The sequence below is a fragment of the Alosa alosa genome, chromosome 23 (assembly GCF_017589495.1).
Source record: "Alosa alosa isolate M-15738 ecotype Scorff River chromosome 23, AALO_Geno_1.1, whole genome shotgun sequence".
NCBI lineage: Eukaryota > Metazoa > Chordata > Actinopteri > Clupeiformes > Clupeidae > Alosa > Alosa alosa.
Window position 1 is genome coordinate 18,387,838 of NC_063211.1, and position 13,800 is coordinate 18,401,637.

Genomic DNA, 13,800 nt, shown 5'->3' on the forward strand with positions numbered 1-13,800 from the left:
ACACACACACGTACACACGCACGTTGGGACATGAATCACAAGTACATTAAAGCATCGTCTTCCCTTTGTTGTACTGAGCAGGTTTCAGTAGCACAACCCCCTTAGCTCTGACCAATGCCCCGGTCTGGAATCTGGCTCAGGTCTGGCACGCACACACACACTCATTTTTTTATTCACACAGAGTTCAATTCACTCACAATTCACTTTCACACTTCTTCAGCAAATGCGGATACTCTTGGTCACAGCAATCAAAACAAATCTCTTAAAGCTCTCAAACACAGCAATCAAAATGAATCTCACAAAGCTCTCAAAATCCTAGTAGGATCTCAGTGATTAGGAATTCCTTCAGGAAATTGAAATTTTTAGAGCTCCCACTTTTGTTGAAAACAACCACACCAAACCCTAATAAGGTCCTGGAGGGACTGACTCTGCTTTCCTTCCCAGCTGCACCAATGGCAGGATAGCGTCCAGCTGTCAATTGTGTGACGGCTACTGCTACAATGGGGGCACCTGCCACCTCGACCCTGAGACCAGCCTGCCGTTCTGCCAGTAAGTAACATCATCATGGAGACAGCTCTTTCTCTCTCCTCTCTCTCTCTCTCTCTCGCTTTCATCTTCATTCTGTATGTCTTTATTTGAAGTGCTTTACTAATCGCTCTGTGCAAATGTAAGACCACATGTAGATCTTTTCCCATTTGTTGCTAAAGAAAAGGCAGAAATAAATCCTCTCCTTTTGGCCTCCATCTCTATTCGTTTTCAAGAGGGTGAGGATGTCTCTGACATGGGAGCAGAGACAGCTTGATTGGCAAGAGGCTCAAGGGGAGAAACTTGCACAGCACGGAGCCTCAGACCACCTAACACAGCTCTCAGTATCCCACAGGGAGAAAAAGGCAACAAAGGATAAGATGGGAGAGATGCTATATCTGTATATATACCATATAAAGATGGAGGGGGAGGAGGGGTCATAAATGGGAAAGAAAAAAGCAACAGAGAAAAAGAAGAAAGACAGAAGAAGAGAGGTGGATTTAAATTGTCTGTGAACAAAAAAAGAAATATATAGGGTCAGACAAAAAGAAGAGATAGATGATGAAAAAGAAAAGTGAGTGAGAAAAGAAAGGAGAGGGGATGGGGGGAGATGGGGGAAGAGAGGAAATGGGAGGAGGAGAGGAAAGGAGTGGAAGGGAGAGGGGAGGAGAGGCCACATTTGTGATGATGGACAGGGGGAGGGTGAGATTCCTCATCAGAGACTTCAGAGCCACCTGGAGCTGCAGGATAAAGGGCTGGGGCAGGGCATTAGTATTCAACACCTGCAGCTGGGCTGTGGGCAGGCACTTGAAAGAGCATGACCAAGACTCCGGCGCCCTGCACAGCCAGCACCCTGTGCCTTCCCCAGAGATGCGCTCTCGAACGCACCCGGTCTCTGAGGACTGCTGCAGGAGAGCACACATAGCTCACAGACATTTAGGGCATTTACATGTAACACTCATACACACATAGAGACACACATACACACACACACAGACACACAGATTACACACACACACACACACACACACACACATGCAGACACACAGATAGATTTACACACACACACACACACACACAACCCACTACCCTCACGGGGCTGGTACAAGCTCTTAATCAGCTTCAGCTCTCCCCTCTCCATAGTCTAACAGATCGTCTGCAGCAGGTGTGTGTTGAGGTTTCAAGTTGCTCAGTCTGTGCAGGTGTTTGAGGCTGTGCCCCAGTGTGATTCTCTGGGATTCTCAGAGGCACGTTTAACTCTCCCTACAGAGTTGCACAGGAAAGATGCTCACAACTCATATGCCACTAAATGCTCATTCATCCATGCATTCATTCATTAATATATTAATTCAATCTCATTTTGTTGTTTCTTTGTTTGATAATTTGTTCATTCATTCATTTGAATAATTTGTAGTTTGTTTGATCATTCATTAATTCATTCATTCAGTAATTTATTCACTGTCCATTCATTCATTTGTTCATTTAGTCATTTATCTGTTTTTTTCTGTAATTTATTCATCTACTCATCCATCCAGTTCTTTGCTAAGACAACTCAACTTTTTTCCAACTCCACCTCCCTAATCAGATGTGGCCAACCCGTCGAGATCCTCCCCAGTGTTAATGTAAGAGCCAGAAACCTTCCCTGCTGTTAGGGCCGCTAGCCAGCCAGCTGCCTTCTCTCACACGCAACACAAAGGATGAGTCTTTTTGTCTTCCTCTAAATGCTTTTTAGACATCTACATTCATCTAGATAATTGGCTGTTTTACCTTTTCTATTCTTGTTCCTCGTGTGTTTGTCTGACCTTGGTCAGCCGCGTGGGCACGACAATAAATTACTGCGCGTTCACAATGGAAAAATCCATTTGTATGCAGATTGCTCTGTTGTCGGCAAGGTTGCGGGAGAGCTTAATTGTTTGGCCTGTAGTGTCGCCATACGGCAGTGAGATAAGTAGAGGAGGGTGTCTCAACTCCATCTCCGCAGTGTCTCGCCTTCGTCTCAGTGTGGTGTCTCCACTCCACATCTCAGCCAGGCATTGCGTCCATCTCGGCGGAGGAATCCTGCCATGCGTCCATTGTCTCTCTCCCTCCCCCCAACAATCATGTCACATTCTCATCGCTTTACCTCCCCCATCAAAAGCTGGCGTCCCTCATCAAGCTCTCAGCAAATAAGCAAACAAACAAACAACAAAAACATGTTGTTGAGAGTTTCCGATGCCTCGATCTCCCACAGACCTGAATACTATAGAAAGAATTCGTGTGGAGAAAAAAAAAACGTTTTCTTCTCTTTTTTTATCAGATCTTTCTTTTTTGTTTATCAGATCTTTCTTTTTTGTTTTGTTCTTTGGTTACTTTTTTCGAGTGCCTGTTTGGACAAGCCCAATGAGATCTTTCCCCTGGTAATAGCGTGTGTTCTCTGAGGGAGCGCAGAGCCAAGCTGACAGAGCTCAGTGTGGAGCCGCTGGCTTGGGTTCTGTCTCTGTCCGCTCAGGTTCCGTTTCACCTCTTCGCCGTCTGCTTAGCTGGCACCGCTCAGCGTCTCCTGGTGGACTTCAGTGACCCCGAGAGTCCTTTCATAGAACAAGACAAAACAATACCGCAGCCAGACACTGCTGATTTTAAGGATAGGTGTGTGTGTGTGTGTGTGTGTGTGTGTGTGTGTGTGTGTGTGTGTGTGTGCGTGTTCATGCTTGTGTTTGTGCGAGCAGCAGGGTGGTTGGACGAGTGGGTGTGTAGCTATCACATTGTGTGGGTGTGTGTGTGTGTGTGTGTGTGTGTGTGTGTGTGCGTGTGTGCATGCATGTGTGTGTGTGTATGTGTGAGCTAGACTACATCCTGACTGAAAGCAAACTGCTAGAGTATGTTGTGCTGTCATTTCTCTTTCCTTTCCTGTTTCTTTCTTTCTTGTTCCTCTGTTGCTGTTGTCTTTTGTATTGTGCTCATGTCTGTGGCGTCTCACTGCCATCTCTGCTGCAGCTGCACGGGTGCGTTCAAAAACCAGCGCTGTGACGAGCGGGCCAACCCGTGCGATTACTACTGTCAGAATGAGGGGATTTGCACGTTAACTCCCTTTAACAAACCCAGCTGCAAGTAGGTCACTGTCTCGCCCGTTTCCTATTTCTCTCTCTCTCTCTCTCTCTCTATCTCTCTCTCTCTCTCTCTCTCTCCCTGTGTCTCCTCCTGTTGGACACTTTCTCTCCCTTCTCTTACTCTCTTTCTCTTTCTATCTCATTTCCCTCATTCTCTTGTAAAGTCCAGTGAATCCCCTGTACCGTAAAAAAGGCTCTCTGCCTGCTCTCCATATTCAACTGGAAACATCCAATCAGCATGGGTCTTGTTCACTTGCCCCGCCTCCCCCACCTTTCAGCACCTCCCACTCATGCTATGTCCTATCACTCATCCACTCACACAGGTTACCTGCCTGACATATATACCTGCATCTCGGGTCACCTGCCCGGCCAACACACAACTTGTATCTTAGGTCACCTGCCGACACACACCAGTTCCTCTCTTGTTAATTTGTGTTTGTGATTTGTGTAGTGTTTACATTTGCATTTCCTTGTGTGTACATGTACATGTGTGTGTGTGTGTGTGTGTGTGTGTGTGTGTGTGTGTGTGTGTGTGTGTGTGTGTGTGTGTGCGTGTGTCTCTCTGCAAATAACCACCATGCAAATTCCTTGTCCCTTGCACACACATTGCTTGCAGTGTCAGTTAGCTGCTAACCAGCATGGTTAGCTCATACCTGATATTTCTTAGCCACGGGAGTATGGCACACTACAGTATCACATTATTCACATCCTCTCCTTTGGTACTGCTGTTCTTGAAACTTCCTGCAAGGGCCTGTTCTGCATTTACCCCTTTAGCATTTAGCAGGTAGCATTTAGCCCATCACTCCAGACTCCTGTCTGATTAGTCATCTTAAGCACAGTCAGTCAGAAGCATGTCATTCAGTGGTAGTGAGGGTGGGCTGGATGCGTTTAGGTGTGGACCATCTGCAGCAACATGCCGGCCTGCTCAAGGCAGAGTTGGCTAAAGGCCGTTTGTTTGACCACAACGAATCCCTGTTCACACAACTCCCCCACTGCTCCCTCCATCCCTCTCCCCATGTCCAGGATGTTTTGTGGCCACCAGCCAGCTCTGCCACAGCCTTGCAAGGTGCATTTGAGATCAGAGAGCAGGACACTGGCCTCACATTCACTCCGGAAGGAATGGACCATGCTGTCCATCCTTAGGGTCACTGTGTGAAGAAACTAACCATTCTCACATAATCACATCTCATTTTCCACACACATTAGCAATCAATGCGCACAACAAACCCACCAGACATGCATTGTGTTGTGGCTGCACTGTGCCCACCCTGACTAAATGAGTTAATAAAGGGTCATCAGTGTCCGAGTAGTGTGGGTTTCCTCCAAGGCCAAACTAGATGCTGACGTTATGAATGAGGCTTGTACTTCTGTTGAATGTGCTATCAGAATGTTTAGTCGGATGTTTCACGTGCATGTTCCAGTATCTGTTCCAGTACTTTTTCAGTACCATGTTTCAGTACATTCTTTTTGAAAGCTTTAGTAAATATGGGACAGGCATGTGATTGTTCATGAGGTTGCTGTATTGCATGATCTTTTTTGGATGCTACAGCCGAGTTGATCGGAGGGCTGATACTGAGGCTGACGCTCATGTTGTTGCTGTGTTGGGTTGCTGTCCCGGTGGGTCACACAGGTAAAACTGTATCTTTATACTCCTGTGTCTGATTGGTTAACAGGTGTTCAGCCAACTGGTCAGGAACACAGTGTGAGAAACCCGCCCCCAAGAGCAGCCGCTTGGACAACATTAGTGGGAGTAAGTATGGAAAGGACACAGAGCAGAGCATACACACACACACACACACACACACACACACACACACACACACACACACACACACACACACACACACACTCACACTCACACACACACACACACACACACTCACACACACACACACACACACACACACACACACTCATTCTGACACTCTCACACACACACACACACACACACACACACACACACACACTCATTCTGACACTCACACACACAGACACTCTCTCTCACACACACACACACACTCACACACACACACACACACACACGGCCCAATACTTGGCTCCTAGAGGCACTGATGCTGTGAAGACTCAGAGTGTTGTCCTTGACTTGACTTCTCATCACCGTCTGAACTAAAATGTCCTCCTCTCTCGGCCGAAGGCTGTCGCTTGCAGGCAGGTTGGAGACCTTTTCTCGGGCGCCTAGCAGACATTTGCACTGATGTGATTTAGTCCCATGCCAGCACTACTGACATTTTGCTGTAGATTTGGGCACTTCACTGTGTGGGAGACCTTTTTCTTCTCTCTTTCTCCCTCTCTCTCTCTCTCTCACTCTCTCTCTCTTCGTTCTATCATACTGAAGAATGGCCTTTCTAGCCTTACTGAGGAGACTTCATGGCATCATCGTAAAGGCAAATGGAGAGCTGCTGATGGGTGTTTCTAATGTCCCCTCTCTCTTCCCCCCACACGCGCCCGAGGACTCCGAGCTCCAGCGCTGATGGAGAAATGTCATGCTCTCTGACTCATGAGCTCCCCTCTCAAAGTACATTCAATGCAGTGAGAGAAAAAAAAGTAAAGTAATTGAAAAAGAAAAGATGAAAAGTAGAAAAGTCCACGGGAGTCTGAGAGGGGAGGTTAATTATACCTTGGCTTGGCTTTTATACCTTGATTACTATTATCTGAGCTGAGCAGGGGGGGAAAAGCACAAGCTGATGTTAAGGAAATCTGGGAAATTGGAAATCAGACAGAATGTGAGCCTGTCAACAATGACTCTTAAAGGTCCTCTTTCTTTGTGTGTGTGTGTGTGTGTGTGTGTGTGTGTGTGTGTGTGTGTGTGTGTGTGTGTGTGTGTGTGTGTGTGTGTGTGTGTGTGTAACACCCCACAGGAAGCATAGCCATCATCGTGCCCTTGGTTCTCCTGGTGATTATCGTCATGACTGTGGTGGTGGGGGTGCTCATTTGCAAGAGAAGGCAGAGGTACGGCAAACACACCGAGTTTTTTTCACAACACTCATGAAGGTGATAATGGGTGACTCAGGTGTCTTGCTGATGCACATCTGTGTTTGTAGACATTGTGTTCTAGATTGTTTTCCTGAAGATTATAAACAGACTAGAGTCGGATAGATATTCATGTTTCAGGGCTTTGCTCACCCTATTCTTTCCATGTTACATTTGTATCAGTCTAGTATAGTATCAAGTTCAAAGTTCTCTTACTGTACCAAAGCTCTCCATAACCTGCATGCCCTCTACCTCAGTGACCTCTTGACCCCACACACACACACACACACAGGGGTAAACGCGTGCAGAGGCAGCCCATGGCCAACGGGGGTCTGAATGTGGAGATCGGCAACCCGTCCTACAACATGTACGAGGTGGACCACGACAATCACGCCGACGCGGGGAACCTGCTGCACCCCAACTTCACTCTGGACCCACACAAGGTTTGACCCTGCTGCTGACCCTAGCCGAGTCCGGAACAAAAACACACAGGCCCGTACAGGGCTGAGGGAGCCAGGCTGTAGCCATTGGTGTAGTTAGGGTTGGAATATAGCCCAGCAGTGATTCAGTGTCAGGTACTGACTGCTTTCTGGCTCAGATTGGAAGCCAGAAGGGCAGACTGGACCAGAGGCTCGTCTCCAGATAGATCCAGGTACTTACAAATGTTCTCGTCCTGTATGTTCAGCTGGTGACCTCAGTAGGAGGTTCCTGTTAAAGGAAAGATCCGTAATTAAAACAACCTGGGGTATATTTATGGATGATAACGATTAGCAACATTTTAGTCTCGTCTAGTTCAAACCTCCTCCCAATTAACATAATTTTGCTCCCAAATGAAAGTTTGAACTTGTTATCATCCAGAAATAGACCCCAGGTTGTGTTAACTCTGGATCTGTCTTTTAAGACACTCTTAGCCATCTTCTGTGGAGCACATGCACATCTGTGAGTGTTTTGACAATACTCTTACAGTAAGCTATGATGGTTTCGAGTAATGCTCCACAAATTGTAAGACATTCGGCTTACGATGGTGTCGAAAACCTTGGCCCAGATCAGGTCCACATTCACCTTTGATCAGGGGTGTAGTTCCAATCGATAGATAGATGGACAGACAGACAGGCACTTTATCCATTAAGTCTGTTAAAAGGTTGCGCTATTTATCTCTGCTGTCTGTTCGATAGAGTTTGTCATTTTGTTTGCTCATATTCTCCCATGGGCCTATTCAGCTTTCATCAGCGGTCTGTTTTTGCAGCTCCCAGCACCCTAGCTGAAGGTCATTATTTACCACAGTCTGACACACTAGCACAGGGGGATTTTATTTGCCTTTTGCCTCACACTGACAAATGAAATTAATTTGTTAAATGAAACTAATTAATTAAAAGTAACTCATTTACAGTATACAGTAAATCTAAATACCGGTAACTTACTTTCAGGGCTCTGATTTTTATAACACAATGTGTAATGCAATGTGTTAATACCTGAATGAACTAATGCCATTTTAATGAACTATACAACATTAACATTTAATAAGTTATCATAGCAACACCACGCTACAAACAAGCACCGGTGGGTCAACGCACAGATGCGGAAGTTCCAATAAACTTCTGAAAATCATGGACAATAAACGATCATTTACAGTCAATCTCTGGCATGTTTCTCTAGATGTTAAATGAAATGCTACAAATGACTCAACTGATTTCTGCAATACTGCATTTGTGACATGTGTCAGTAAATAAGCAAATATTGGTACTACTGCCTCTATGTATGGCTATCACCCTGTGAAGTCAAATTAGTGCCCACAGGATGCAGTAAATGTAACTTATTTCCAGTACATTGTCAATGAAGCTAAGTTGCGTACCGTATGCTAAACCTTCCGTCATCATCTGTTAGGATCCTTACGAATGTGTTTCTTGTGGTGCCACTGCACTGCCCACACACAGCTCTTGCACCTGCTGTTAACAGACTACTAATGCCTAAACTTTCACACTTAGAGCTTAGTTTTGCTTTGCCTTGCCTTGCCTGGGGCCAAACTAACAAGGTGTGTGTGTGCATCTGTGTGTGTGTGTGTGTGTGTGTGTGTGTGTGTGTGTCAGGGCTGGTGTGTGCGCTCCAGTGAACCTCCTCGCTGTGTCCCCGTCCATCCGGTCCCTGTCCCAAAGGAGATGATTCCAGGACAGGTGAAACACCTTTGATCTGATTCTCACCTACTCCTCTGAGACTCACACTGTTTGCATCTGTGTGTGTGTGTGTGTGTGTGTGTGTGTGTGTGTGTGTGTTTATGTCTTAATGTGCGTGTGTGTGTATGTTTGTGTCTTAATATGTGTGTGTGTGTGTGTGTGTGTGTATCTGTAGCCTTAAGCTTCCCTCCAGCATCATCTGTTTCAACATCTTTCCGGTGTTTACATCACATACTGGGATGTTACTCAGTACCATTGTAGCTTCTGTTCTCTGCATGCTTCAGTCATTTATCACCATACACACCCCAGTGTAGAGCGCTAACAGACAGAGAGCCATTTAATTACTAAGGGGGAAATAGCAAATACATATTGCTATGACAGACACAGCAATCCTCCAAATAGCAATCCCATCCCAATCCAATCCCTATGTGTGTGTCTACTGAAATCTCTGTTCCTTATTGCTAGAAATAACCTGGATGTCCCGAGAGGCTTATTTTTATGCCAGTAATGGTGTGTTCTTCTGTTCAAACAGCAGAGTAATTTGATGTCTTTGTAAATTGGTCTCAGTGAGGATTGTTTACAGATTGTATCAGACGTTTTGATATACAGTATGGGTCTGAATAGTATTTTCATGTGCATGTTTGCTTATGTTGTGTTTATGTGTGTATGTGTGTGTGTGTGTGTGTGTGTGTGTGTGTGTGTGTGGGTGTGTGTGTGTGTGTGTGTGTGTGTGTGTGTGTCTGTGCGCGTGCATGTGTGTGTGGTTGGGGATGTATTTATGCTACGTAGGTAGTGTTGGTGGTTAAGACTCGTGTTGTCTTAATTAAGTGTTTGTACGCTGTGACTTCTACCTTTGCGGGGGAAGCAGGTAGCATCTGCTCCTGTTCTGCCCTACCAGTCACCGTCTACCTCAGTCACCTGGCAACGCGTCTCTGTCCTTGTCACAATTCGCTCTCATTATGCCTGTTGATTTCACAACACCTCAGAAAGGTCACACGTTGCGTTCACAATTTTATATTTTCATATCTCACCCGTTGGCCCTTAAGTCATTATCTTTTTTTTTATTGCTGTTCTTAGGCACTAAATTACGCCAACCCGGTCTATGCCAAGATGTACGTTGACGGACAGCATTGTCGAAAGCCGGTGATAACCATGGACGAGAGGAGAGAGCTGCTCCCAAAGAGGCTCGAGGTGGCCATTCGAGAGACGGCAGCGTAGCACCCTTTTTACCACCACTGCTTTTCTATGCCTATACAGATGTACAGAAGAGAAAAGAAGACAAAAAAATGAACGACGACAAAGAAACACTTTTGTATGTTTCATCCGTTTCCTCCACCACAACCTCACCGGTCCAACAGTTGTAAGAATCATGGATATCTGTTGCTTTATTTGCATATCATACAAAGTATATGCCAGTGCACTATACAAACCACAACCACAATAAGATATTATGCTGCTGTTATACCAATTATTATATTGTTGTATTTACTTTGAGTTAACAAAGATTAAGAGGATTTATTCAGTATTCATCGTTATTTCTGTAGGAGTTGTTTAATGAATTCATATGTGCACAGTTGCCTTTGGTAACTAATTTACCAACACACATTGATTATATGCCCAAGTTGCCTATCCCATATATCAGATTATCACATAAGAACCAACCTCTTTTCACATGAATTCAATTTCACAGTCTAATTTGTTTCTGTTTGCTGGGATTTGTTTTGTTTGTTTTGTTTTGTCGTATACATATGTGTGCGTCTGTCTGTTGAAGCCTATGTTTATTTATTGTCATTTTGTGTTAGGATTTTGATTACTGATAGATTTAACATTCTTCATTCGTTCAGAAGGCCATTTGCAAGTTCCTTTCACCCATCACCTTTGCTTGATACTTGTAGACACAAGTTGGTTTTTTTTTAAGTTAGCCACAGCCATGTTAACCTGTCACTAAGCTGTCACCAAATGGTTTAGAACTGTGTGTTGTCACAATCAAAAGGTAATTCTGAATATGGTCATTTTCATTTTGATGAGGTCACAGACTGTTTGTAAGGGACTGAATGAAGATGAACACGAGGAACAAAATGGGCTCCTACATTCTTATTTTAGAGACAATGAAGAACCAAAACCATTGCGCCATCTTTAACAGAAAAAAAATATCTACACGCACATAGATTTACAAAGTTTTATAATTTTGTATTTGATTTATATGTCGAGTTGGCTTGTACTTTAAGGAAGTGTATTAAATGTATTACTTTTATACGAAATGTACAGTACATCAGTATAAAATAAAAAGGGTTTTATTGCCATTTGAGATGAACTTAGGCTATGTCCTCCATTTTTGTCAGAATGATCTCTCTTTTATCATTCTACCCTATGATAAATGCATAGATATGAAGGATGAATATGTACAGTATGGCTCTACCAGCACATGTGGAATCTGTACTACTAGTGCCTCTCACCATGGCAACAGAACAGTACAGATGAAAAAGAGCTCCAAGTCAAGTTTCTGGTACCAAGTTCAACCAGCGTACTGAAGTGAAGTAGAATTTGTTCTTGATTAAATGCAGGGACACAATATCAGACAGGGTTGGTTTCTCATATGGGCAGGATGGGCAGCCGCCCAGGCATCTTGCCGAGGGCGGCACGAGGGCTGAGGGGAGTGGTTGCCCAGGGCATCAGAGGCAGTTTCATTTGTCAGAAAACTCATGCTCTGCCATTGTATGTCATTTCTTTTTTTTTTTTTTTTTACCAAGGAGAGTATGTAACCCAAATGCTTCAGGATGACTGGATTTTGTAAGCATCTCTCTACTTGGGCCTGCCCATAGTCCATGCGTGAGGACATTGAGGTGATACCTAATTGTGAGGGGACAGTGAGGTTGTGTGTGTGTGTGGGGGGGGTTGCAGGTGTTGGTGTGATATTGCAGGTGCTGAGACTTCTAGCTGGATTTAATAGGATTACCTGCACTGGCAGCAATCAGGAAACAAACAAAGTCACCTCTGCCACCTGCACACTGCCCGCCAACGTCCGAATCACCAGGCTTAGAGCGAACGCAGCCGGAGACGAACAGGAAGTGACATGGGGCTTCGACTGGCCTGATCCTGTCAACTGTCTGCTGGAGGCCACACATACACACACACACATGCGTACACACACACACACACACACACAGACACACATATACACACACACAAACATAGGTATGGAAAGAAACTTAATAAAGACACACTCAGGGCTGATACCCTTCACGCTCCGCACATATTAAAATGTTATCAGTGATAGCATCTGTCTTCACCCTCTTCCGATTCATAGCCTTGTCTTGCACATGAAGAGAGTGCATGGTGAATGTATAGTTACTGTGTGCATAACACAGCACCAGTGAGTTGTTTAAAACGTAATTTGTACTGTATGAAGCTCTAAAAATCACCTGCTGCTGTCTGGGGTTGAGAAGTCAAGATGACAGCAGGGGGCGCTATAGGCGAGTAAACTTCTGGGGTTGTTTTTCAACAGAGGAGCTTTACTTTAGTGCTGTAAACATCACACACACACACACACATGCCCCTTTTCCACACTTACTTGTGGCCATGGCAAGCCAAGATGTGCCAAACTATTTCACTTATTACAGTGATTACAACTTAAACTGTGCGCACAAACACACATGCACACACACACACACACACAGTAAGGATAGCTAGAGTTCCGACAGACTATGTTAACAGTTACCCGGTAGGAATGTGTCCAGTGTATGTGTCTGTGTATTTTGTATGAGTGAGTTCGTGTGTCTTTGTATTTGTGTATAGTTCTGTGTGAGAAAATTCCTTTTCATAGACTTTATTTTCACAAACCCTGAAAATTGTTGTTTAGTAATGTTAGAAATGATAAAAAAAGAACCGCTCATGTGATTTTTTTTTACTAATTGAGAAGCACCTGTTTACTTATTACCAGATATTTTATTTGTAGTCATGCCTTATTTCTTCACAATCTTACTTCCCACAGAAGTTATATTATTCACACTAATTAAACAAACTTAATGTGATCTCCAAGCAGCGGAGAGAAAGGAACATCTGTTTGGAAAAAAAAGAAAACTGAAGAAAAATAATTCTGCTTCTAAATGGCTGGATGCTTCATTTGAAATAACTGCACATTTTAAACCTTTACTGCTACTGTATACACACATTGTGCTTTAATCAAACACAAACAGCTCAGACTGGAACAGCTGTTTAAATATGAAAGAAGAGTTTTTCTTTCTTTCCTTTTTAAAGCCAGTCAATATTCACATGGCCATGTATCGGTGTGTTTCTTTTGAATTGGTGGAATAACAACTCCTATACTTCTAGTTGTGTAGGTGGTGTTTTCAAACTCTACATGCTACCGTATTCTTTATGGTGTAGGCCCTATGGTGCTTTTTCTCGGTGGCCCTGCAGTAGTGATCTTCATCCTCCACGCCTAAAAATAATGTCAATAAATAATGTCAAGTAGCAACTAAATCACCAAAAGCTTTTCATGTCCATTTATTTGAGTGGGGATTGTGTTTGTGTTTGTGCTGGCTATTTCCGTAAATTGTACCTTACATGCAACTGAAAGGGCTGCTCTAACTGCATACTCACACAAAGGAGTGGTGCTACTGTAGTTCAAAGGCTACCTGCAGAAAATGACCAGCCATCACTTCAGTATAATTACAAAGACACAAAGTGCGCCTTTAAAACTGTTAGGCGTTTTTCTCACTCCATGGTAAGCTATTCATCAGCTGAACAGGAAAGTCACAATTTTGTGAGTCACAACTTTTTGAAAGAAGTTAAACATGCTCATTTGGAGATTAGAGACAGTGTCTGAGAAACATACCTCTAAGGTTGTTTTTGAAGGACATACAAAAAAATCATCCAGGTAGACGCTTGACCAAACATGAAGTTAGAGTGGCCGCTGAACAAGGGCCTTCAACAACATGTCAAACTCCACTCTCCTCGTTTTGATGCTGATTGGTCTGTCACTTGCTCCCCCTCACCCCAGTGGGTCAGTGGAGGAATGTGAGATC

The 13,800-nt window shown here is 44.1% G+C and overlaps 1 protein-coding gene across 1 annotated transcript in view; it reads left to right on the forward strand.

Annotated features, from left to right (window-relative positions):
• Window positions 1-11,087, forward strand: part of LOC125288217 (low-density lipoprotein receptor-related protein 1B-like) — a 271,541-nt gene extending 260,454 nt beyond the window's left edge. The window contains 6 exon segments of the mRNA XM_048234393.1: window positions 445-549; window positions 5,285-5,361; window positions 6,491-6,581; window positions 6,895-7,045; window positions 8,690-8,773; window positions 9,851-11,087. Coding sequence (XP_048090350.1) covers window positions 445-549; window positions 5,285-5,361; window positions 6,491-6,581; window positions 6,895-7,045; window positions 8,690-8,773; window positions 9,851-9,991 — 649 coding nt within the window. The 3' untranslated portion in view covers window positions 9,992-11,087.
• The last annotated feature ends 2,713 nt before the right edge of the window (window positions 11,088-13,800 follow it).